The 27,749-nt window shown below is 38.3% G+C and overlaps 1 protein-coding gene across 6 annotated transcripts in view; it reads left to right on the top strand.

The window, feature by feature from the left end:
* Positions 1–27,749, top strand: part of Cp110 (Centriolar coiled coil protein 110kDa) — a 446,477-nt gene that overhangs the window by 204,212 nt on the left and 214,516 nt on the right. For all 6 annotated transcript variants that reach the window (XM_067142187.2, XM_067142186.2, XM_068226427.1 and 3 more), the window contains one exon: positions 5,382–5,458. In XM_067142187.2, the coding sequence (XP_066998288.2) occupies positions 5,382–5,458 (77 nt within the window). The remainder of the gene's footprint in view (positions 1–5,381; positions 5,459–27,749) is intronic.

Genomic DNA, 27,749 nt, shown 5'->3' with positions numbered 1-27,749 from the left:
GCGTAAACTTTACGTACTGGTACTGTTGTTGTTTACACATCAAAGTCAAAGTATAGAATTCATGCTAGGAACAAGATTCGCATCGAGAGATATGTTTTATAATGTTTTATAATGTTATATAATGTGTATATGACATAGTTGTTGGCTTAAGATGATAACGGTTTAGAAATTTCATATCGATCGATCATATTCTCGATTCAATTCAGATTTCATTTTCATTCAGTTGGCAGCACCAGGCAGCACTATCGATACCGGGACAGCTCCCTCCTTACTCCTCACCCCGTACACAAATGCATCAAGATAAAGTGTGCGGACAGTAGATCCTCCTTTCTTGCTTAAGTATTTATCTAATATCATCCTGACTGTCATAATGTTGTCTGTTGTTCTTCTTCCTTTTCAAAATACTCCTTGAAATATTGATATTATTGACTGCTTTTCGGGCCAGGCTGCTAACCTATTTGCCAAAACCCCTGTATAAATCTTACTCAAGGAGTCAAGTAGCGTTATTCCTCGGTAATTACTTGGCAAGTTTTTGCTCCCTTTCTTTTTGTAAATTGGACAGATGATCCTCCCCTTCCATTCTTTCGGTATTATACCACTATTGAAAATCCTATTAACTAATCTTACCATTCCCTTCCTCATCTGACTGTAATTCCATACTTTTTTCCAACATGAGTTATTTATACCATCCCTTCCCCCTCCCGATCTGTTCTTCAGTTTGCCTGTTGCCTTTCGAACTTCCTCTATAGAGATATCTTTGTCGAGTTCGTATATACTAACTTCCATATTTTTCCATGTATTCCTCATACCGTCCTCACATTTCCTAACAAACCTTTAAAATAAGTTACCCATTGGTCGTAATCGATTTTGGCTTTGACAGACCTTTTCCCTCCTTTATTAATTCTGTTTATTCTTTCCCATACTCTCTCCACTTGGTTTAGCTTACATTCCCTATCCCTATTAATTGACTCCATTTGTTCTATAGTCCATAATTTCTTCCTCTCGACATTTTTTTTGGTACTCTTTTCTTAACCTACAGAAACATTCTCTATCTTCATTACCTCCACTTAGTCTATATTTTTTTAGAGCCTTCATAACTTCGCTCCTTAATACCTTACATTCTTTATTGTACCATCCATCCCTTCCATTCTTTCTTTTCCCCTTTCTTTGCTCAGTCCATGCGGCCCTCCTTATCGGATATTCAGTTAGGTACAGTGCTCTATCTCTATTATTCTCCTCCAACACTACTTCCCAGCCACACCTGATTAACTGTATCTCATTTCTCATAAGGTCCTCTATTTCTCTCTATGTACTCTCAGTCCATATATATTTATAATAACTCTTGCCCCTCTCTGCCACCCTCTTTTTGAGCCCCCCCCCCCACGTCCTCCACAGGTCTCTTCCTTCTTTCTAGTTGTGATCATGATCTGTCCTTTTTTGGCATTAAATTTCATTCCATATTGTTCCACCTCATCTTCCCATGCATCTAACTGTTCCTGGATATCCTTTTCTTTTTCTCCCCAGATTAACAGGTCATCTGCAAACATCAACAACATTTTTTCTTCCCCAATTTTCCTTGCCACTTTTGTCATTAATCATGCATTACTGCAATAAAGAGCAACGGTGACAGAGCACTCCTTATTTTAATCCACTTTTAATCCGTTTTACTTTCACACAATGGACACTCCCACGGTACATCTCCCTCCCTCTTTATATTGTCTGCTTCTCGATACCCTTTTTATGTAAGGCTTCCGATACCTTGCTTCAGTATACATGATCACGTGCTTTCTCAGAGTCCAAGAAGGCCATCAGTAGATTTTAACCCCACTCATAATGATGCTCTTGCAGTTGTCTTGCTGCAAATATAAGGTGTACTGTGGACTTTTCCTTATCTGAAGCCATACTGCACTTCTCTTGGATTTTCTTTCACACTGTTTCTGATTCTATTCTCCAGGATCTTCCCAAATACCTTTGCACAGTGACATCAATGTGACTCCCCTATAGATTTTAAAATCTTTCCTATTCCCCTTCTTGAAGATGGGTGTGATTATCCCCTTCTTCCAGTCTTCAGGGGTCTTCCTCTCCTTTCATACTGCTTTCAACACACCATAAAGTCACTTGTTTCCCTACCTCTCCTGCTACCTTCACCATCTCAATACTCACTTCCTCTAAACCTGAGGCTTTCCCTCCTTTCAGTTTGTCCAGTGCTACCTCCACTTCTCCCCATGTTAAGTCTTTTTTCTTTTTCCCGGTTTCTTCCTTCCTCCATGCTATCCTCCTCAATGCATCCTTCTAGGTTTAGTAACTCTTCAAAATATTCCTTCCACATTCCTTTGAGTTTTTCTTTTTTCCTGCATTTCATTTCCATTTTTATCTATAATTTTTCCATCCTCCCTCATGCCTTACCTCTTACTTTCGACCACTCCGTACAGTACTTTTTTATTTCCTTTGCTATCTTCTTCCATCTTATTTGTCTACTTTTCCATCCATTTTTTCTTCTCTGCTAAAACCTCTTTAGCTTCCTCCTTTTTGGTCCTAATGTTCTTGTCTTGTCTCCATTGTCTTCTGTTGAAACCACACACTAAAAGCTTTGTTCTTCTCCCCAACTGCCACTTTGACTCTGTTGTTCCACCATGGGGTCTCCTTGCATCTTTTCCTGTTACTAGTTCTCCCACATACTTCCTCTGCAGCATTTACTAATGTCTTTTTGAACTTTTCCCCATTCCTTCTCTCCTGCTTTTATATCATCTGTCGGTAAGTTCAATCTTATTTTTTCCTGGTATTCTTCCTTGGTTTTCTTCTCCTTCAGTTTCCATATTTTGATCAGTCCTTCTCGATTATCTGTCCTCTTTCTTTCCTTCATTGTCCTCAGTCTCATTACCAGTAGTCTGTGGTCATTATCTAGGGCCTCTGATGATATTACCCTGACATCTGTAATATTTCACAGTCATAGAGCATGTAATCCACAGTGGATTTTCTAGGCCAGTCAGTGGGTACTGGTTTTCTCTCTTCTTGAACCATGAGTTCCCGACCATCATCCCATTTCTTTTGCACCAATCCAGTAGCTTTTTCCCCCTCCTTATTTCTATTTCCCCATCCTTCTGCTCCAAGTACGTTCTCATCTTCCATATCTATGGCATTTAATTGTGCGATCGTGAATATTTGAGTCTTTGTGTTCTTTTTTAAAGCACATTGTATGTCCATTTATATAGACCTAGTACAGTATTTCAGTATTATTTGCTGCAGTCAAACAGGCCTAATAAAATAGCAAAACTTGTCATAGCTAATAAATGCTATTTCTTCAAATAATTAATGCTGTTTTTAATATAATTTTTGCTTTAAATAGAGAAAGATTGAATGCTATAATTTCACACCTCTACCTACAAGCAAGGTGATTGGACATTCAAAGCAACATATATATACCAATGAAATTGACTTCAAAGGATAATAATTTAAAAAATGCTACCTGTGAATGTATTATTACTGTAAAAGATAACAACGTAAATTGCACACAAATATATGTATATTTCCTATGTGAATACAACAATGGTAGTCATACACGTTATTGTTGTGGAATCAGTTAATGCTTGCAGCGTATGTGAATACATTTGCCGTTCTTGAGAAAATGCTCTTATGTGAACCATGGTCTTCTTCTAGCTTTGTTAGAAACTATTACTGTATGTGGTTTTTAATTATTAATGGAAAATTTAAAAGAAAACTGAAATACATACTTGATAGTCTTTTGGGATTTTGCCGTGTCACAGAAATAAATGGTAGGAATTTTTTTACTTGGCTGCTGGTGTATCGATTAAATGATACTCTCTTTGGTCACCAGACGGCTGCTCACTGCTGTATGTGCAATGATGGCATCTTATGAGAGGGACCGAAATAAACAAAAAGATGTTTTGGCTTATCTGTAGATACTCGACCGTTCTTGAGAAAATGACGGTTGAAGTATCCGACATGCTTTACGTGCCTATTAGCGCCTAGCAAGTACAACTGACGCAGTGGAGCTGTGGCTTCGCACTTTTACACCACATGTTCAAAACCCGATTCATTTTTAATGTTTTGGTTTCATTTATCTACTTATGTCCATTGACGACTACTAGACAAATGTTTCTTATCAACTTAGTGTATATAAGGACTTACGTTTATTGTAAAATTACAGCTGGGTTTCACAATAAGTTGTTGTGTATTTATTATGTAGGGTATTTTAAGGGATTACAATGTTTTGTAAGTTTGATCAGGGAGATAGGGTCATTCCGTTGGATGATACTGATCGTAGAAACGTTCGAAAGATAGAATTTTGCACACCACAAGCTTAGCGTGAAGGCAGTTTTGGTCCAGTTACATTTCTGAGTGGGAATGTCACTCGAGAAATAAACGTTATTAACAATACTGAAAATTTCACATGTTGGCAATAAGTTTGAAACAAACCATACATAACGGATCATTTTTCCAAAAACTGCAATTGATTATGAGTCAGTGTGTGGACTTTTATTGCATCACATCTAGTCGTGATATCCCTTTGCTGTGCAATGAGTGTAGAAGAATTGATATTTTAGAATTAATTTACCAGACAGAACATTAATAGCCAAAAAGATGACGTTATTTCAAAATATATTGAACAAAACCATTTGTGTAGTAATCGTCAGTTGACAAAAGTAAATAAATGAAACAAAATATTCCCAATTAATCAGGATTTGAACATGGGGCACAAAATTGTGAGGCTGCGGCGATAGTCTCTGCGCCACCACATCAGTTGAATTTGCTACGTGCTAATAGGAATGTAAAGAATGTCAGAAAATTCGACCGTTATTTTCCCAGAAACAGTTGAGTGTCTACGGATAAGCCGAAACATGTGTTTGCTTATTTTGGCCCCTCTTTCGCTGCGCGAAGTTTCTGGGAAATCGGGTTGTTACACTTGGCAGGTTCCCCTTGTTAGCTCTGAATAAGATGTTTCATGTCCACATGTCCGTGAGTTGTGAAATAGACAGCAAGATCATCGGACTAATCAAAGATAGCGGGGTGGTGGGGGTGGGCGGTGGAGGGAGGAATATAATAGAAAAAAAATACAGCAAAGAAAATACAATAACACGGGAATAGAATAGAGATGAAGAAGACTGTGAAAGCATCAGTTTAAACTGAAATACACTTCAGACAAATAAAAGTGTGTTAGAGTGTGGGGAAAATTTGCCTTCTGTCAACTTTGAAAAGAAAGAAGCAGTGTCTTGATGAACAAATGTCTTATTGATTATTAATTACAAAATAGAATTTTGATTGGAGTTTGTTTTCTTAAATAATTATTACCATTTTCTTACATTGCATATTTAAGTTGGACCTTTCTTTGATGTTTGTTTATATATTCACTGAATTTTCAGGGTTGCCCATCCAGATTCCAATACAAATGGAAGAGGAAAAGAAGAACTGCAAGGCCAAAGTCATTTTTCCTGTGCTGGTAAGCAGTGAATCACGTTTTAAATAATTTTTTTAGATATTGTTGGTTGTGGTTTTAAGGAACAAATCAAGAATATTATTCACACCTATCCAGATTTTGAGGATATTTTTAATAGTTTTACGAGTAGTTTTAATAAAGTACTTCAGAATTACCTTTTCTCTATTCTTTAGGGCTAGGATCAATTTTTATCACTTTCTTTCTGGGTTTCTGTAGCCCTTTCTGATTAACAAGTCAACGGGAAGCTTCTATCAGTCCTACTACCCTGCTGTACATTGAAGTATGGACCATATCTACTGTGAACTTTCTTATGCATGCTTTTTTCATACACAGAAATTAACCATACATGTGCCCCATTCCAGAAAAAAAAAAGTAGTCATAAGGATGTATGCCAAATTCACTACTGTCTTATAATAAATTGATTATCAGTTTCAATTTGAAAGCATTGAGGTACTTCATTTATTATTGTAAGACAGTATTGAAGTCAGCATAATTCATTAGGATTGTTTTCTTCCTTATGTAATGGCCATCAGCATCTAATGTTAAATTACAGGGTATAATATTTAAACATTGTTAAAAGTATGGGTTTCAGAGATTATGTACCTATTATCGACAGATCTCTAACTTTACTTGTCAGTATTTTATTTGGAATTTTATTTATTTGTTGTTTTTGATGTTATGAATAAATAATGTTACATACTATATCCTGTGTATTTAAAATTCATCTTTAACCACTCAGAGTTAGGCAAACCCATAGTGAGTAAAACAGAAAATGTGATGTCTCCCCTAGTTCATCAGTTCCTCTGCTAGGTGGCTCTTCCACCACTATGTGAGCTTGAGCCTACAAGTTAGTATACGAATAAAATATAATTATCACTGCTCAACAAGGTTTTCATAACATGGACAAGAATAACTATGTTTAGATGATTTGTTTGTCCTGATTACGAATGAATGTGGCCTTGAAAAATTGCGTTTACGTCACATTTTTTATAAACTCATATTTTTTAGTTAGCGAATCATATAAAAATGTGTTAAAACCTACCCACTTTGAAAGAGGTTATGTTCTTTAACATAGATCTTTTACACAAATACGTATAATTTCCGTTCTTTTAAAGTACCATTTGAAACATACTTTCTTTTTGTAGTTTGAATGAGTTTTATCCTTCGCGGTGATTTATTTATTTATTTATTTATTTATTTATTTATTTATTTATTTATTTATTTACCCTTATTTGCGTCTGCACAAAGCGTAGACACATCCTGCTATGACTGATTAATGGAAAGAAAAAATAGTTGCTTGCCATTGTATTGTGAAAATATGGTTGCTTGCTGTTGTATTGTTAGACAAGGAACGTTTAGTTCTGATTGTGGAAGTGTTGTGAGCAGTACGAGTTATTCTGCAGTAGTGTTAAATGGATCGCAATTTGTCGTCCATGTAAAAATTCTCCAAATAGTTTCTGCTCTGTTTGTAGGGAAATAACTTATAAATCACAACGTCGATCAATTACAATGTAAAAATAAAAGCATATTACTTTTATTTTGGCTGTAAAGTAGGTAATAATAATAATAATAATAATAATAATAATAATAATAATAATATTAATAATAATAATAACATACATACGTACATACATTATCATTATAGACTGTTATGCCTTTCAGCGTTCAGTCTGCAAGCCTCTGAGAATTTACGAAACGTCGCCACAATCCTCGATTTGCAACTAGTGTTGTGGCCTCATTTAGTTCTATACCTCTTATCTTTAAATCGTTAGAAACCGAGTCTAACCATCGTCGTCTTGGACTCCCTCTACTTCTCTTACCCTCCATAACAGAGTCCATTATTCTCCTAGGTAACCTATCCTCCTCCATTCGCCTCACATGACCCCACCACCGAAGCCGGTTTATGCGTACAGCTTCATCCATCGAGTTCATTCCTAAATTAGCCTTATCTCCTCATTCCGAGTACCCTCCTGTCATTGTTCCCACCTGTTAGTACCAGCAATCATTCTCGCTACTTTCATGTCTGTTACTTCTAACATATGAATAAGATATCCTGAGTCCACCCAGCTTTTGCTCCCGAAAAGCAAAGTTGGTCTGAAAACAGACCGATGTAAAGATAGTTTCGTCTGGGAGCTGACTTCCTTCTTACAGAATACTGCTGATCGCAACTGCAAGCTCACTGCATTAGCTTTACTACACCTTAATTCAATCTCACTTACTATATTACCATCCTGGGAGAACACACAACCTAAATACTTGAAATGATCAACCAGTTCTAGCTTTGTATCACCAATCTGACATTCAGTTCTGTTGAATTTCTTACCTACTGACATCAATTTAGTCTTCGAGAGGCTAATTTTCATACCATACTCATTGCACCTATTTTCAAGTTCCAAGATATTAGACTGCAGGCTTTCGGCACAGTCTGCCATTAAGACCAAGTCGTCAGCATAGGCCAAACTGCTTACTACATTTCCACCTAACAGAATCCCACCCTGCCATTTTATACCTTTCAGCAGATGATCCATGTAAACTACGAACAGCAAAGGTGAAAGATTACAGCCTTGTCTAACTCCTGTAAGTACCCTGAACCAAGAACTCATTCTACCATCAATTCTCACTGAAGCCCAATTGTCAACATAAATGCCTTTGATTGATTTTAATAATCTACCTTTAATTCCATAATCCCCCAGTATGGCGAACATCTTTTCCCTCGGTACCCTGTCATATGCTTTCTCTAGATCTACGAAACATAAACACAACTGCCTATTCCTCTCGTAGCATTTTTCAATTACCTGGCGCATACTGAAAATGTGATCCTGGCAGCCTCTTTGTGGTCTGAAACCACACTGGTTTTCATCCAACTTCCTCTCAACGACTGATCGCACCCTCCCTTCCAGGATGCCAGTGAATACTTTGCCTGGTATACTAATGAATGAGATACCTCGATAGTTGTTGCAATCCTTCCTGTTTCCTTGCTTATAGATAGGTGCAATTACTGCTTTTGTCCAATCTGAAGGTACCTTACCAACACTCCACGCTAATTTTACTACTCTATGAAGCCATTTCATCCCTGCCTTCCCACTATACTTCACCATTTCAGGTCTAATTTCATCTATTCCTGCTGCCTTATGACAATGGAGTGTATTTACTATCCTTTCCACTTCCTCAAGCATAATTTCACCAACATCCTTTTCCTCCTCCCCATGAGCTTGGCTGTTTGCAACACCACCATGATGATTTCTTTTTACATTGAAATGATGTTCAAAATATTCCCTCCACCTCTCCAGTGATTCCCTGGGATCTATTATGAGTTCACCTGAATTACTCAAAACACTGTTCATTTCCTTTTTCCCTCCCTTCCTAAGATTCTTTATTACTGTCCAGAAAGGTTTCCCTGCTGCTTGACCTAGCCTTTCCAGGTTATTACCAAAATCTTCCCATGACTTCATTTTGGATTCAACAACTATTTGTTTCGCTCTGTTTCTTTCATCTACGTACCAATCCCTGTCTACCTTGGCCCTTGTTTGGAGCCATTTCTGATAAGCCTTCTTTTTACGTTTACAGGCTGCTCTCACTTCATCATTCCACCAAGATGTTCGCCTTTTCCCATCTTTACACACAGTTGTTCCTAGGCATTCCCTTGCTGTTTCGATTACAGCATCCCTGTATGCCACCCATTCACTTTCTATATCCTGAACATGCTTACTGTCTACTGTTCGAAACTTCTCACTAATCATATCCATGTACTTCCGTCTAATTTCCTCATCCTGGAGACTTTCTACCCTTATTCGTTTGCAGACAGATTTCACTTTCTCTACCCTAGGCCTAGAGATACTTAGTTCACTACAGATCAGATAGTGGTCTGTATCATCGAAAAATCCGCGAAAAACTCGTACATTCCTAACAGATTTCCTGAATTCAAAGTCTGTTAAATATAGTCTATTATGGATCTGGTACGCCTAGCCTCCCAAGTGTAGCGGTGAATAGCCTTATGCTTGAAGAATGTATTCGTAACAGCTAAACCCATACTAGCACAGAAGTCCAGCAAACGCTTCCCATTCCCATTAGCTTCCATATCTTCCCCACATTTACCAATCACCCTTTCGTATCCTTCAGTTCTATTCCCAACTCTCGCATTGAAATCGCCCATTAGCACTATTCTATCCTTGCTGTTGACCCTGACCACGATGTCACTCAATGCTTCATAAAACTTGTCAACTTCATCCTCATCTGCACCCTCACATGGTGAATACACGGACACAATTCTTGTCCTAATTCCTCCCACTGACAAATCTACCCACATGATTCGCTCATTTACATGCCTAACAGAAACTATGTTGCGTGCAATGGTATTCCTGATAAGGAGCCCTACCCCAGACTCTGCCCTTCCCTTTCTATCACCCGTCAAGTACACTTTATAATCTCCTATCTCTTCCTCATTATCTCCCCTTACCCGAATATCACTTACTCCTAGCACATCCATATGCATCCTCTTTGCTGACTCAGCCAGTTCTACCTTCTTTCTTCTTTCTTCCATAATCCCCATTAATATTGATAGCTCCCCATCGAATTCCGTTTCGTTCGCCAAGTTGTTTCCAAGGAGTCCCTCGCCTGTCAAATGGGAGTGGGACTCCATTACTCCCATAGGTCCGAGGCTTGCTAAAAGTGTTCTGAGCTCGGTAAATTCATGAAGCAGGATGCTGCCCTACTTATTATTATTATTGTTGTTGTTATTATTATTATTGTTGTTGTTGTTGTTATTATTATTATTATTATTATTATTATTATTATTATTATTATTATTATTATTATTATTATTATTATTATTATTATTATTATTATTATTATTATTTTGTGTAGCTATTTCTAGCCAGGTGCAGCCTTTGTAAGGCAGACCCTCCAATGATTGTGGGCAGCATCTGCCATGTGTAGTTAACTGCATGTTATTGTGGTGACGGATAGTGTTGTGTGGTGTGTGAGTTGCAGGGATGTTGGGGACAGCCCAAACACTCAGTCCCCGAGCCAAGGGAATGAACCATGTAAGGTTAAAATCTCTGACCCTGCTGGGAATCGAATCTGGGAATCCTGTGACCAAAGGCCAGCATGCCAACCATTTAGCCATGGAGCTGGACTGTAAAGTAGGTGATCAAGATAAAAATTGGGCACCACATGTGTGTTGTGTAACGTGTTACGTGAAGTTAACAGACTGGTTGCGGGGGAAAAATAACAATATGTCTTTTGCTGTTCCAATGATTTGGCGACAGCCTACCAGTCATCTGGAAAATTGTTACTTCTGTATTACCAAAACAGAGGGATTCTCAAGGAAAATTAAAGGTAAAATTGTGTATCCTAATCTGCCATCAGCCACGAGACCTGTGTCACATTGTCCATAGCTTCCCATCCCTATCCCTCCCCCCAGTGGGGAAGATTATGTCATTCCAGAGGAACACGAACAATTAGAATCCTCAGAATACCCTTCAACTTCCACTGATCCTACCTACATTCCTGAACATCATAAAACACTTCATCTGATACGAGAGGCAGAATGATCTAGTTTGGGATTTAGGTCTTTCCAAGCAACATGCTGAACTATTAGGTTCTAGGTTACAAGAATGGAACTTATTAGTAAGAGATACCAAGATTTCAGTGTTCAGAAAACGAAATGATAAGCTGAATACTTATTTTGTAATGGACAATTCTGTTTGTGCAGGTAGCAGGTAGGGACCCCCTTCGGGGGCAGCCCTACCCAGGGAGTGGCGCCTCTGCCTATGTGAGTCCTAGAGCACACTGACCCGGTGTGTAACATCTGGTATGGGTTCCAGCTCAGGGTTATGAGTGAAGACCTCAACGGCATCTACGGCGGAGAAGGTGGACTTTGGTACGCTGGAGATGGCGGAAGGGGCAATCCCGTAACGTCTGTTTCCATGTTAGGGGCAGCCTAATTTTGAACTTGCAGTAGGTATAAAATGCCTTTGGGTGTGGCGAGCCCATCGTAACAATAGCCTATATGGACAAAGCAGATATGATGCCTCGGAAAAGGTTAGGGCTTCCCCTGCTAAAAGCAACGGCGCGGGTCTTCATGTGCTGGGGGAACTGTGAGAAATGGGCAACCAGCACCAAACTACATCAGGAGTGTGACAGTAAATGTCCTGATACTGACGGAAAAGAGGGAAAAACTGGTTGACTTCATGAAAGAAAAAGATATAGCCTACTTGGACTGTGTGAGACCAAGAAGAGGGGTACGGGAGATATTCCTCTGAAAGAAGGATACAGGCTGTATAACAGCGGAGGACCTGAGGCAAAAAATGGAGTGGCCATCATACTTAAAAAGAAATCCAAGAATATGTGGAATATACAAAATGCGTCAGCAATAGGATGATGGTGATGAGACTCCAGTTTGAAAATGGCATGAAAGATCTATTTCAGTTGTATGTCTCACAAACGGATTGCATAGATGTACATCTAGAGGACTTTTTAGAGGAAGTGGAGAGACAGATAGAAGAAAAGGAAGTGCTTAGTGATGGCAGATATAAATGTACAAGTTGGAATGGAAAGGAAAGGAATATGTTGTCGGGCCCTTTGGATATGGAAAGGTAAATCCAGAAGGCGAGTTGTTGGTAGATTTTTGCATGAGGAACCAAATGATTGTTGGAAACACCTAGTTTTGAAAGAAGAAGAGTCAGAAGATTACAAGGTATGGTTGGAGAGACAGACGAACAAAGACCATGATTGATTATATAATCATCGAGAAAGAACACCGGAAGAAGCTTTTAGATGTTACAGCCATGCCTGAAGAAGCCTTTGGTGGAGATAATAGAGGTGTGATAGGAAAATTGAAAGTAGGAAAATTGAAAAAAAACCATTAAGAAGAGAGAAAAGAATTAAAGTATGGAAGATGAAGGAGAAAAGCATACAAGAAGAATTTCAAAGGGAAATAATACCCTTGGTACACGGGATGGAGATGGGGAATGTTGAAGATGGAGATGATTTAAGGAAGCACTGGTTGGATGTGCAGAAAAGGTATGTGGTAGAACATCAGGAAATGTGAAAGAGAAAGAGACACACTGGTGGAATGATAGGGTAAAGATTAGAGTAAAGGAAAAGAAAATGGCATGGAAAACATCTAAGATGGAAGAAAGTAGAAGAAAATATGTGGAGGCAAAGAATTTGACAAAGAAAATAGTGGAGGAAGAAAAGAGGAAAAGCTGGGCCTTATTCACACAGAAATTGAGAGATGATATGCAGGGCAGCAAGAAATTACTGTATGGTATTTTAAGAAACAAAAATAGATCAAGTAAACACTAGATTTGTGAAGGATGAAGGCAGCATAATATTAACAAAGCTAGAAGAAATAAGAAATAGATGGAGAGAGTATTTTCAGAAGTTGCTGAACATAAGAACTGATGACAGTCATTCAATGGACGACCAGGAAAGGCAATTAGTTGATGAAGAAATGGATAAAGAAATTACAATGAATGAAATTGAAATGGCAGTAAGAAAGATAAAGAATGGAAAAACTGCTGGAATAGATGAAATTTCAGTGGAGATGATAAAGGCAGCTGGAGCTGTAGGCCTGCAGTGGACATTGAGTTCTCAGGATTGCCTGGGAGAATAAGGAGGTCGTGGAGGATTGGCAAAAAGGAATAATCATCCCAATTTTCAAGAAAGGCAACAAAGTATTGAAGAACTACAGGGGAATTATTCTAATATCCCTTGTTGCTAAAATAATGGAAAGGATATTGGAAAGTAGGATTAGGTTGAGGGTTGAAAATCAGATACAGAAAAATCAGTTTGGTTTCAGAAGTGGAAGGTCAACAATTGAGCCCATTTTCATTATGAGACAACTAATGGAAATGCAATGGGAGTACAGGAATGATATGGTGATGACACTCATTGATATTGAAAAGGCATATGACAGTGTCCCCAGGACTAAAGTTTTGGACAATCTGGTGCAAAAAGGAATTGGGCAGGGATTAATAAAAATGATCATGGCAGTGTACAAGGAATGTTGTAGTTGCATGCAAACACAAGTTGGCAGGACAAGTTGGTTCAAAATAACTAGTGGGCTGAGACAGGGAAGTGTTCTATCACCAATCCTGTTTACAATAGTAATGGATGACATCATGAGAACAGCAAAAGCAACATATGGAGGAAGAGAAATGAACATCATGTTATTTGCAGATATTGTGATTTGGGGAGAAGAGGACATGAAGGTTCAAGAACAGTTGGATGTGGAGAGGGGGAAGATCGAAGAATGTGAATTGAATAAATGACTAGAGGGAAGAAAGAAGGGAAAGGTCAGCTTAGACTTGCAGACAAGCCCCTGGAAGTAATGGAGATGTTCAAATACCTGGAGAGTGAATTAATAGAGAATGCTCGACTGGATGCTGAGATCAGTAAGAGGATTCAAGCTGGAAGATGTTTCTATCATAGTGTAAGAAACATGTTATGGGACAAGGATGTGCCAATGGAAGCAAAAGAAACTATTTTCATGATTTATTACGTACCCATAACAACTTACGGAGCAGAAACTTTGGACAGTGACAAAGAAGGATGAGAGTCAAATACAGGCAGCCGAAATGTTCTTGAGGAGTATGATACAGAAGAGTAGAAGAGACAAAATAAGGAATGAGAAAATCCGGGAAGAAGTTTGAGTGGAAAAAATGAATGATAGAATAGAGAAGAGCCGACTAAGATGGTTTGGGCACATAAAGCGAATGAATGATGAAAGAATGCCAAAAATGGTGCTGAAAAATCAAATGCAAGGAAGGAGAGACCGTGGACGACCACAATTGAGATGGAAGGACACAATCCAACGCAGTATTATAGGAAGAAACCTGGACTGGGAGTAGTGGTGGAAAGACTGAAGAAAGTGGAGAGGAACCATATTTGCCGCTACCTGGCTACAGCTGGATAAAGGGAAATGATGATGATGATGATGATGATGATGATGAATTCTGTTTGTATGTGTAAAAATGTTATCGGGCTGTTGGGTGAATTAGATATTGAATACAATCCTGAAGAATGGAGACTATTCATAGATTCATCAAAACTAAGCTTAAAAGCAGTTTTATTACACAATGACAATACAAAACCTTCCATTCCAGTGGTTCATTCATTTGCTATGAAATAAACTTATGAAAACATGTCACTAATTTTGAATGCAGTCAATTATAATGAACATCGCTGGGCAATTTGTGGCGATTTGAAAGTAGTAGTTTTGTTGTTTGGATTACAAGGAGGGTTTACTAAGTTTTGTCGTTTTTTATGTTTGTGGGACAGTCAAGCAACAGCACACCATTATGTGGTGAAGGACTGGCCTGTCAGAAAAGGTTATATTCGTGGTGAACAGAATATTAAATATCCCCCACTAGTGCAACGTGAAAAAGTACTTCTTCTTCCTCTGCATATAAAGCTAGGGCTAATTAAAAATTTTGTGAAGGCTCTAGATAAGAGTGGAGAAGACTTTCAATACTTAGACATTATTTCCTAAAATCAGTGATGCTAAATTAAAAGAAGGCATATTTGTCGGTCCACAAATTAGAAAACTTTTGAAAGACAGCATTTTTGAGAAAAGATTTAACCATAAAGAATTACGGGCATGGAAACCTTTTGCATCTGTTAAATGATTTTTTTTTTTTGCTGGGCTGAGTGGCTCAGATGATTGAGGCACTGGCCTTCTGACCCCAACTTGGCAGGTTCGATCCTGGCTCAGTCCGGTCGTAACGCCAGCCTCGTGTCGGTAGATTTACTGGCACCTAAAAGAACTCCTGCGGGACTAAATTCTGGCACCTCGGTGTCTCCGAAAACCATAAAAGTAGTTAGTGGGACGTAAAGCAAATAACATTATTACCATTATTAAAGGATTTTTAGGGAATCGCAAGGAAGAAAATTATCGCCAATTAATAGAGACATTATTAAGAAACTACAAAGAAATGGGCTGCTGTATGTCACTGAAGATCCACTTCTTACATTCACATTTGGACTTCATTCCTTTGGGGGCTGTAAGTGATGAGCAGTGAGAGGGATTTCACCAAGACGTTGCTACAATGGAGCAACGGTATCAAGGAAGATGGTATCCTCCGATGATGGGTGATTATTGCTGGTTTTTACAAAGGGAAGGTTCTATTTCACAAAAGAGGAAGAAAAAAAAGACGGTACTTTTCTCTATTTTATTGCACGAAGAGTAGTTTTTATAAGTCTTAGTAGCGGGTCGGTTATTAATATACCAGTTCTATTATATCTAAACTACCCTTGAAAATTTTCATACAAAAATGAGAAAGTAATTTTTAATAGATCAAAAATCCTGATTTATTCAATGTATCAAGTAAATTCTTTAACTCAAAAACGTGACATGTTACGAACTTTTCACTGTCATTTTCATGTTCAGCACATGCTTATTTTATTAATGTTATGGGAGAAAAGTTCAAATTTGTTGAGTAGTTAGCAATAATTATTGCACGCAAAATATTATGCTTTTCCTTACCTTTCTATGAGGTAGTTAGATAGTTTCGATAACTTCCAGGTAGACTTTGCTTTCTTAGAAGATTTAATTTCCTTTCTCATCTGTTTTTTTGCATTACAAAATCAACACTTCATACAGTGTAGAAGAACTTTGAGGATAATGTCCATAAGACGGTCATCACAGCACCCTAATTCTTTCGAATTAATAGTGATATTGTGTAAGCTATCCAAACATTCTTAAAATATACTGTCCAATAGACTATGTTCACATGAGAGTTTTTACTCCTTTATATTTTAAACTTGCACAAACACATTAAAAATGGCTCTTGAAGCATGAGTTAGGAAAGTGCTGTCAGTGCTGTGTTTATCGCTGTAGTCCCTAATAAATGTGAGGGCTGTGGAAAGTATTTCTTCTGTAGGCCTTTTGTGAGGCAGGCTCACACATTTTTGATTATGATACTTTGTGTATGCCTTGAATTCTAAAATAGGAGTTAACCATCAAAAGGCATTTTCTCCACCAAATCATTTTTTTTCAGAAAACGAGAAAAACATATTTCTTGGAAGAACTATGATACATGCAAAAAAATTTTAAATTTGATTTATGTTAGCATATATTTACATTGTAATATGTCGAAACAAAGCTAGGACAGGGGTATTTCTTGTAATTTAACTCAAAACTTTGGAGAAAACACCTTATGATTGAAAGGAGTAGAGGAATTACCTTTTGATTGAAAGTGAAGTGGAGAAAACTCTTCTGAATTGAATGATACCAAAACTCTTAAAAACTGAGTTATAAACTTTTATTAGCCTATATATGAATACATCTTAAACTTTTATGTACAAATGAAAATTGTGAAATTATATAAGGCCTACTGATATCAGAACAAAGCAATTTTTACACATCCATATCATGAATTTAAGTAATTACAGGTATCTTTGTAAATGAACTACAGCTTTACTCCAACGTCAGCCTCAAGACAGTCACAGGTGTTTTCAGGTGTTTTCATCATCATTTCTATGCTCACAATGATGAGCCACAATTGTTTTATACCAGGAAAGAAACACTGGTGTCTCGCTGTCTGGACTATCAGCTAACCTCTCCCAGTCCCCAAACTCTGCTGTCTGAAGTTTCACAACATCTGCTTTCTTCTCATTTGAAATTACATGTTTATGTGGAAGTTGCCTCAAAACTAACTTCCTCACATCAGCGGGCTTCTTTCCCCTCTTAAATAGACTCTTGATCCTGTCGTCTTCACTGTATTCTTCAAACCTGTAGTATCTGTGCCCTTTCACATCAACTTTCTCTTTGGTTTTTCGCAGCTTGATATGTTTCAGCTCAGAAATACAATCGAGGTTCTTAAAAAGCGTTGTACCTAGAGACTTAGTGTCATGCACATGCCAGTCCTTGTCAAGAACTTTCACAGATCCTATTTTGATGTAAATTTCATTGTACTTCTCCATAGAGTATATTTGTGGTGTCCTCCAAAGAATTTTATCTACATGCCCTAAGATCCTGTCAGCTGGTAGAAATCTATCCCCTCGCACAAGAAATTAAAAATGAACCTCTTCGATTGTCGTATCCTCTGTATACAAAAAGTAAAGCAGCATGTGTAGATTTATGTTGTTTTTATGTTGTGCAATACACCCATCTGAAAACAAACGCAGTGTTCTTTTACCTTCTAGCTTCACACGATTTTGTCTCAGGTGAGCGAGCAAGGCTGATGATACTTCAGCACAACCCTTCCCAGCTTGCTCTTCTGTCCAGGTATAAAAGGTTGGGTTCTTCTCTTGAAGGTCTTTGATGCAAAGGCTGTAGAAATTAATTTGTCCAGCATAGAATGCTTTTTGAATGTCAGTTTCTGACAGAGGTTAAATCTGCTGCAGGTCAAAGTACATGCTTGTCACTGAATCATCAGTATCTTGCCGAATGTACTCGTAAAATGTACTTGCTCTCTTTTTGTGTATCCTTTTCTCCAACATTTAATCAATCTTTTCTGTGAATTTTGGAACTGCAAGTTTAATTCTATTGTTCAGTAATGAGCAATATGTACATTTTGCACCCACCCCTTACCCACGAAGTCTCCGGCGATAAATCTACAAGGTCGCTAGCTGGTTATAAATCAAGTGAGCATTATAAATATATATAAAATAACTTAGCAGCATAAAGGGTAGGAGAATACGGGTTTCATATCACTAAAATCGAATAAGACAGTTTGAAAATTTTAAAATCAAAGGGTTTATTATCCTCATGAGGATTGTGAAAAATGACACAGATATATCACATTGAAATTACAATTAATAAGTTTCGCAGTTAATATGTTGAAGATTGTTTCAATTTGTTTTGAGGATGAGACTAGTACCATAAAACCATATTTGACCATGACCTTGCATATACAGAATATTAAACAAATAAATCACTCAAACTATCCCCATTAACGTTGGGGTATATCTACATAACTTATACACAAGTCTGAGTGAAGCCTATCCTAGATCCAACTTGATAACCAAATTATTAAACCCATTTAAAAGATCACGCACTGAATGCACAAGAATATTGCAACACGAAGTGCTCTGGTTCGGAATCAAACCCAGCATACATACACTCAACCCCAGGATTGGAACCTGTGTTGACAAATCAAAATAAGATTCACTCACCTCAATAAAACAAAACATAATACAATAGATATAAATCAACACGGATCTCCACGGTATGAGGTTCGAACAAGTGATCACTGGACTCCGCAGAATGATACTGGAAATCCTATGATAAACATGCAAAAATGACTGCATTACAATAGCTAATTGGTCTATCAGTGGCCAAAGTACTTTAAAGAAAAGGATAATCTTTCAAATGAGTCAAATAACACATAAATCACATGTCTTGGAAATGAGACCCAGCTGTCTAAAACCCTGGCTATGTTTCGCCTCACAAAATAAATCGCTCTCTTTCGTCTACGGGGGCCCCCTTTGTGGGCGTTTCCCTGTCACATAAAAATATATCTGCCCCAGTCGGTCAGCCGACACACATCTTCATTCTGGCGCAGAACTTCATTCTCACATACAATTTTACCTGCCTTCACGGTTTTCATATTACCGTTGCTTATAAATTCATACATAGCCCGTTTAATATACTAGTTTAGAGAGGCATTTCATCTCATACTCCAATTCACAGCGGGTGTTCAATCTTTCCAACTCAGAGTCCCAGCTTCCAATCTCTGCTGTCTCCCTATGTTACGTTTCTCCCTATGTTACGTTTCTCCCTGTACATTTACACAAAAGCTCACTACCAAACAATTAGCTATTAAAATACTTCCATCAAAGATTCTACTAAGTTCTTAAGATGGCATTAGTACCTTCTCAACTCACAGCCATTTATTTAATTTATGATTGAATTTAAAATCTCCGTCTCTCGCCTAGCTACATGGGAGTACATGGTTTGAACCTCACTACAGCTCACTCTGGCACTCCTTCCAACCGACGACTAAACTACATCAAAATACTACTCGCAACTGGCACTAGCCATTCTACTCTAAATCAAACTATGTAAACAGTAAACTCAAGAAAATTTCAAAAAATGAAAAATGAAGTACAAAATAAATAAAATCAAATCAACCGCATTTACAAAATCTAATTCACTCAGACTTGTTTCTGATTGAACACTGTGCCCTTAATTAGTACATTTACATATTAAAAGAAAGAAACCCTATCAATGTATTATTTACAAAATAATGAACTTTAAATGGATATTCCATTGTACTGTGAGTCATGCTAGTAAAATAAGGGTACTTAGCCTCATCCTCCTGTCACCTCATGTAGCTACTGGACGTCCATCGTAATGCTTTACTGCTTCATAGCATCCATGTTTACTGCTTTGATGACCAGGTCCGAACTGGAACTCCTATGATGAAACTTCATAATCCCTGGCACTGGAATCTCCATGGTCTACGGCACAGAACATGCATAGTTAGGCTCGTTACATATGTCTGCCTCAAACGCGCAGTTTATGGCCTGATTTTCGATCTATGGTCCTGGGATCGAAATACACATACCTTGTTATTAATTAAATGCCCACAGTTATTTTAGTAGTAACACTTTAGTGTCAAGCCCTGTGTCTTTGCTCACTATAACTGTTATTATAAGGGTTCCAGTTGTCCCTTCTTTGTTTCAAGTGATGACAATGATGATGATGATAATAATAATAATAATAATAATAATAATAATAATAATAACAATAATAATAATAGTAGTTCGAGTTCGTGCTCTGAATTATGACTGATAACCCAAATGCGCTCTCTCATAAATCTTACATAAATCTTATATTGTATTGTATTAAACAGGTGGATCTATAAATATTATAATAATATTTGAGATATACTCTCATAAATCACCGATATCACTTCTCCTCATACACCAATTGTTTAAGATATTAACTATTATTCTTTAAGATAACACTGGAAATACAAAGGACTCTGTTACTCGAGATGGTCACATGCCTGTTTCTCACGAGAAAAAAACGCAGACTGCCCAGGGATGACGCTCCCCAAACCTTGTATTAGCTGAGACGTTTCCCCCTCTCAAATTTCCTATACACCCTATTCTCAGTGTATTAGAGGCGCAATAGTGCAATAATCAGGTGACCAGTGATCTTATGATAGGGTTAAGACTCACCCGGACAAAATCTGATTGCGGAATCTCCTATAATGAATAAATGTCTTCGAATTTCGGCTCACTCACAGGGTTCCCCCTGTCAATTGGGCATCAAGACATTTAACACATGGCCTCTGTAATTTTCCACTGTTATGTAATCACATATTCCTTCTTTTAACAGAAGATTATCACCATAAAGGACGTCACACACTCCAAAAAAATTCACAAATCGGGAACAGTTCTTTTGAATCGTTGTACAGTGTCGTATTATTAAATGATATAGATGTTGATTCCCATGGGGAATCTGAAATATTTGTCCTGAATGAGCAAATTTATAATACCAATATAAATGGTCCGTTATTGGACATTATAAATTTTCCAGCTAGCTCATTCTTGGTTGCCAGCGTTTCGCCCTCGTGTGCTAGGGTGGGCTCATCAGTTGGTACCTAGCACACCTACCAATACGCTGGCTAGTGCATACCGTGGAGGCCACTGCGTAGGCTAACTGGAGCCACCGGCAGTGCCAATGCACTAAGAGACTTTGTCTCATCCCTAAAAATTGATGCCTGCTTGGCCATCAGATGATATAGATGTTGATTCCCATAGGGAATCTGAAATATTTGTCCTGAATGAGCAACCAAGAATGAGCTAGCTGGAAAATTTATAATGTCCAATAACGGACCATTTATATTGGTATTATAAATTTGCTCATTCAGGACAAATATTTCAGATTCCCTATGGGAATCAACGTCTATATCATCTGATGGCCAAGCAGGCATCAATTTTTAGTGATGAGACAAAGTCTCTTAGTGCATTGGCACTGCCGGTGGCTCCAGTTAGCCTACGCAGTGGCCTCCACGGTATGCACTAGCCAGCGTATTGGTAGGTGTGCTAGGTACCAACTGATGAGCCCACCCTAGCACACGAGGGCGAAACGCTGGCAACCAAGAATGAGCTAGCTGGAAAATTTATAATGTCCAATAACGGACCATTTATATTGGTATCGGATTATTAAAATCGTTAATTCCTTTAATGTAGAAAACAAAGTTGGTCATGCTGTTTTAAAGATGGTTCCCAGATTACAATGCTAAAAAGTGTACCTCTTCCACTCACCAACAACGTGTGGTGGGGATAACTTCTCCCTTATTTTCACCCAGGGATTCCCTAGCTCTGGTTGGGGGAAATACATTCTAGCCACGCCTGTGGCATTCCAAGCTTCGAGTTCCCGTAAACTCACTACCAGACAAAGAAATGTGCATCCACTTGATCACTAGTCCTTGGTTCATGTCCCTGTCGAGTACAATTTATTCAGCTGAAGGTGTTTTAAAACCAATGTTGAACTCGTTCATGAAAACCCTTCTGAACATCGCAAAATGGACCTTCAGTGTATCTTGATTCTCCTTCGTACACTTTTCATTGTAAGCATCATGAAGCTTTCTTATGCTAAAAGAGCAATGGTGATAAATTCTTTTTGACTTTTTTTTTTTTTTTTTGCAACTTGCTTTACATCGCACCGACACAGACAGGTCTTATGGCAACGATGGGACAGGAAGGAGCTAGGAGTGGGAAGGAAGCGGCCATGGCGTTAATTAGGTACAGCCCCAGCATTTGCCTGGTGTGAAAATGGGAAACCATGGAAAACCATCTTCAGGGCTGCCGACAGTGGGGTTCGAACCCACTATCTTCCACTATCTTCCGAATACTGGATGCTGGCCGCAATTAAGCGACTGCAGCTATCGAGCACGTTTTTTTTTTACTTCTTCCAGTTGTAGTGGCTTTCAAACCCTCTTCTATGAATTTATGAACATTTTCTCTTTTCGCCTTAATTGATAAGCTTTTTCTGTCACCACCCCATTTACCATCCATAGGATCACCCACGTGAACTGTCTTGGCAATATTTGAGTCTCTTGTGACCAATCTTAGTAATCGAAAAGAAGTTCTTCTTACACACATTTTTCCACCACTAGTAGTTGTCAGAAAATACTGAACAGAGAAGCTGTACTCTCCTCCATCCATTTTAGATTTGTTCTGATTAGGATTGTTTGTCCTATGTCTCTTAACTGCTTTGGTTTGAATCAAAGATGCAGTGATAGAGTCCTGACATAGCTTCTGTGGAATGTTGTAAAGTTCATCTCGTAGATGTTTGACATCTCTAGGATTTACCCGGTAGCTTGGAAAGCTTTTACTTGAGTGTGTATATGGCACGTAAACATTTGATCCACGGGGAGTTGAATACCTGAGTTTCCTTTCTTGCTGTATTTTACCACTGCTTTCTGCCTTTTCTTGCTACCACTGTTCACTGTTTTAACTAGCACTCCATCGAATTCTTCGTCCATATTTGAGAATTGCTCACTTTTATTTCTCTCAAGCAATTACAGACAATAGAGCTTCACTAATATTACTACAAACAACACGATTCTAGCCTCATAACCTCCAAAGAAAATGACCAGCCAATCAGATGTCAGCCTAGGCAGCAGATGATTGGTTGAAGAGAGATAATGCTGTTTGTTCAAAGACAGGCTATGGAGTAAAACCCTTTCGATTGAAACTGTGATTTCCAACCTCCAGATTTAACAGGATAAAACATCCTTCGAAAAAAAAATTCTAAAACCATGATAGCTATTGACAAGACAAAGACAGTGATATGCGGAACGCTTTTTTATGGGGAGGGGTGGAGAAAATGCCTTTTGATTGTTAGCTCCTCATGTATCCTCCTCGATAATAAATCAAACACTGCGTAGCAACATCAACTACAGTCCTTGGCATATAAGCGAACACAGTAAAAAGCAAATATCACCACCTTATTCTCTTTTTTTAGTGACTCAACACTGCAGCCAACTTGACTAGTTACATATTAAGATCACCACACACAACCATAATGAACTAATCTGAATGTAAGCATCAATAATGGAGATTCCCTTACCCAAGTAAATGATAAAAGTCAAGATGTAATAAATCAAGATATTCATAATCAATTAAGATATTCCTAACCGAGTCAGTTTTCAAACTCAGTGAGGAATTGAGGGGAAAAACACACACACACACTTTCACCCTCAATTTAATGTTAGAAATTTCTGCTTTTATTTTGATATATGCAGTACTGCAAATGTATTCTTGAAAAGAGGGATACGTTTTCAATGATGCAGGTGGCTACAAATCAGATCAGTAAATGCCAGGTCGAAACATGTCAATTTATGTATGAACTTCTGTCTTAATTGGACGTAAAAAATATATGGTATTCACTAGGAGGATTAAAATAGTTTTTGTACAATTTTGCAAGATGAGAGAAATGCAGACAATTGGAAGATGTGACAGCTATACCAAGAGTAGATTTTAAAGTAGACCATACAATTGTAGTAGCTAAATTAAGACTAGGTAAAATAGTGAAATTAAAAGGGACAAGGGAAATAAAAATAAAGGCATGGAAATTAAAGGGAAAGGGAGCGCAAGTGAAGTTCCAAGAAGAACCGAAAAGCAAATACCTAAAGGAGAGGTTGGTAGTGTTGAAGAGGAATGGGCCAAGTTCAAACAAGGAATGGTGAAATGTGCAAGATACATGTGGAAGAGTATCAGGGGAAAAAGAAGGAAAAGGAGACACCCTTGTGGAATAACAAAGGAAGGGATGCAGTGAAAGAAAAACAAAAAGCATGAAGGAGCTGGATAAGAGGCAGAAATACGGAGAATAGGCAAAAGTATCATGAAGCTAAGAAAGCATGTCTGAACATTGCACTGAAAGAGAAACAGAAGTACCGGGCGAGTTGGCCGTGCGCGTAGAGGCGCGCGGCTGTGAGCTTGCACCCGGGAGATAGTGGATTCGAGCCCCACTGTTGACAGCCCTGAAGATGGTTTTCCATGGTTTTCCATTTTCACACCAGTGCTGTATATGGTACATGGGGCTGTACCTTACTGAAGGCCACGGCTGTTTCCTTCCTACTCCTAGGCCTTTCCTATTCCAGCATCGCCATAAGACCGATCTGTGTCGGTGGGGCGTAAAGCGGATTAAAAAATTAATTTTTCACATGGGAAATGGAATAATGCCAAAGTTTGCAAGGAAAAAGACATTACTCCATTTTGTGTTTCTTACATAGAGACATTAAGTGGCAATCATCGTTAAGCAAGACTAAACAAACTTTCAAAATGATTGCTCACAGGCAAAGTTTGCATGTCACAATTGTTCTCATTATTTTATCATTTTCAGGACCAGTTATTCAGAATGTTGATTCAGTTAGGGGATGGAAATTCCTCGACCCCTTTGCTATCACATGTTTATTGTGGCTCGCTTCTTGTCCAGCATACTAAATCTCAACTAATAACCACAGGAAGCTGCAAGTGAATGAATGTTCACTTGGCTTTATACCCTTAGCATGGCTCCTTGCACAGTAACAAGAAATAAATTTGAACAAATTCGCAGATATTTTTCATTTAAATGACAACTCAAAATTATTAACTCGCACATCGCGTTTACAAGATAAGGCCACTCGTTGAACATCTCAACAAGAAATCTTTAAATGTCATGGTGGGAATTAGGGACTTCATGCTTTACTCATGATTATTTGCCACTGCCGCACTGCAGATGGTTATGAATTATTTAAATCCTATCTTTATGATCAGTATGATGTTTATAGTGTTAATTTATGGCACATTAAATCATATTTTGCCGGCCCTGCGGTATAGAGGTAGCATGCCTGCCTCTTACCCAGAAGTCCCGGGTTCAATTCCTGGCTAGGACAGAGAATTCTAACTGGATCAGAGGGCTGGTTCGATATCCACTCAACCTTCATGGTTATAATTGAGAAGCTATCTGACACTGAGATGGTGGCCCCAGTCTAGAAAGCCTAGAATAACGGCCGATAGAATTTGTCATGCTTACCACATGACACCTCATAATCTGCAGGCCTTCGGACTGAGCAGCGGTCGCTTGGTAGGCCGTGGCCCTTCGAGGCTGTTGTGCCATGGGGTTTGGTTTTTAAAATCATATTTTGTTCCATGTAAATCATAAATGTGTTTGGTGTAATATGTTACCCACTACTGCCCTGAGTATATCATGTGCTAAAACAACTTTCCTAAAATGGACAAATTGATGCAATGTTGAAAATATTTCAAGATTTTAAAAAAAATCTGGGCATTAATGGGTGTTAATCCAAGCAACCGGCCACAATTCGGCTGTAATATGTGAATGAATAGACTTGCTGTAAGTGTAGGTCTCCTGCAGGGTACTGAAGGCAAAAAAAATGGGTAGATATGACCCGACAGCAGGTTCCTGTATCGTTCACCAGTGTGAATTCTAGGAACGTCAGTATTCTGTATCATTTTTCAACATTGATTCATTGGAACCAGGGAAACAGAAAACAAGAATTGCTATTAAGTAAGTGGCTGTTTGGTTTGGTTTGCATAAGCTGTCTACTTCCATTTGGTAGATCGTCGGTCCAGAACCCATTGTCGGCAGCCCTAAAGTTGGTTTTCCGGGCGACACGTGGCATTACATGTTGCCTAAAAATTTACGTTACAGTTCCAGAAAAGTTCTTCATATGTTTTATACAGATAATTTTTTTTAAATGTTCACCAGTTCAAAATGAACAAACACAGTACATGATATTCTCAAAACAAAATGATGATGATAATAATTTTATATAACACAAAACAAAATTCCAAAATAATTGTTCTTCTTTTACCACACAAATAGTCAATTTTCCAAGGCGAAGATCCAATTCTCAATTAACACGCACGCTGATATTCTTACACTGTTGACATTAAGCGTCTTGTACTGTGTGTCACAAGGCACGTGTGACTCGTCCTATGGAAGTAGTTCTGCGAGCTGCTGGTGGATGGCAAAAGTATATTTGAAATAATTAGATTGACAGCTGCAAGTCATGTTAAGTTCTCACATTCCTCAGCAGGAGGATCCACGAGCGCTCGGTTCAGCGGCAATAAATTATTAAAGTCCACGAGTCTCCCGTGCCTCACGTAGCAGAGAACGGAACGTTAACGTTAACATCCCTTTCTACATGTTAATAGAGATTGATTAGCATGAGCATAAATGCATTTTTACACAAACAATAAATGAACATATTTATTTGTTTTATAATAAAGGCACTGCATATAAAATTTTTTTTTTTTTTTAAATAACACTGTTCTCTATTTCTCTTCACTGATCTCGAAACTCCCTAAACTATACTCATGATCTCACTAATTTTGTTATTATACAACAGCGATTTTTATTTTGAACACAATAAGTTCAATTTCAGTATTTATGAACCTTATTGAAAAATCCAGTGCACATGAATAGTTTGGGCATTCCTCACAGTACGTTGTCACCTGCTTTGTTTTCTTGTCAGCGTCTTTCGATGTGCCACATTCTCGCTGAGCTTTATAGCAAACCACGCGTCGTCTTCGAACTTTCCTGTCAGGTCCTTCCATCTTTGAGAGATTTGAGAGAGTGTGCGCACGTCTCCTCCCAGGACTGATGACAGCTTCTGTCTGTGGACCAACCAGGCTTCTTGTAACCTTCTCTTGAAATTGCAGTAGTGGGATTATTTTCGCAGACGTCATGGTGTGAAGTATCCAAGCATTAACCAAGACAGAGGTCTTGAAGTGATAACTTCTAGGGTTACTTTCTTGTACCATTTTATTCCTTTCCGTAGAACTGAATAATAGGAAGACATCTGATTGTTGAAATCAACCCCCTTTTTAGCTCCATTGTAATCAAGAACAGAGAGAGGCTTCCTAACAGGTTTACTGCCTCTCTTTTTCTTTCCAGAGTCTACCAGAAAATCACTGTGGCTCAGCAGTGTTGAAAGCATCAGAACAGGTCGCTTCTCAACCCACTTGATAACTCGAGTACCTTACTGACACATCTTACCCACCACCTCCCTTTTCTTCATTTTCTGTTTCACTGTCGTCGGTATTCCATGTCTATTGCTATGAACGGTCCCACACACAAATGTTTCGTTCCTCAGAAGTTCATCTGCCAGAGGCACATTGGTGTAGAAATTATCGGCAAAGACGATACGTCCTTCATTTAGGAATCCACGTAGAAGCTCCATCAGAACAGAATGAGCGTGACCCACTCCGCTTTCACTCTCAGTGGATTTTCCTGCATAGATCTTCGCTCTAACAGTGTATCCTTCTTTCGTATTCAGTTTATACGCCTTAACTCCATATTTGTGAGTTTTGTTAGGAA

Source organism: Anabrus simplex, chromosome 2 (genome assembly GCF_040414725.1).
Source record: "Anabrus simplex isolate iqAnaSimp1 chromosome 2, ASM4041472v1, whole genome shotgun sequence".
In the NCBI taxonomy this organism is placed as follows: domain Eukaryota; kingdom Metazoa; phylum Arthropoda; class Insecta; order Orthoptera; family Tettigoniidae; genus Anabrus; species Anabrus simplex.
The sequence above is the reverse complement of the archived record's forward strand: the minus strand, read 5'-3'. Positions and strand labels throughout refer to the sequence as shown.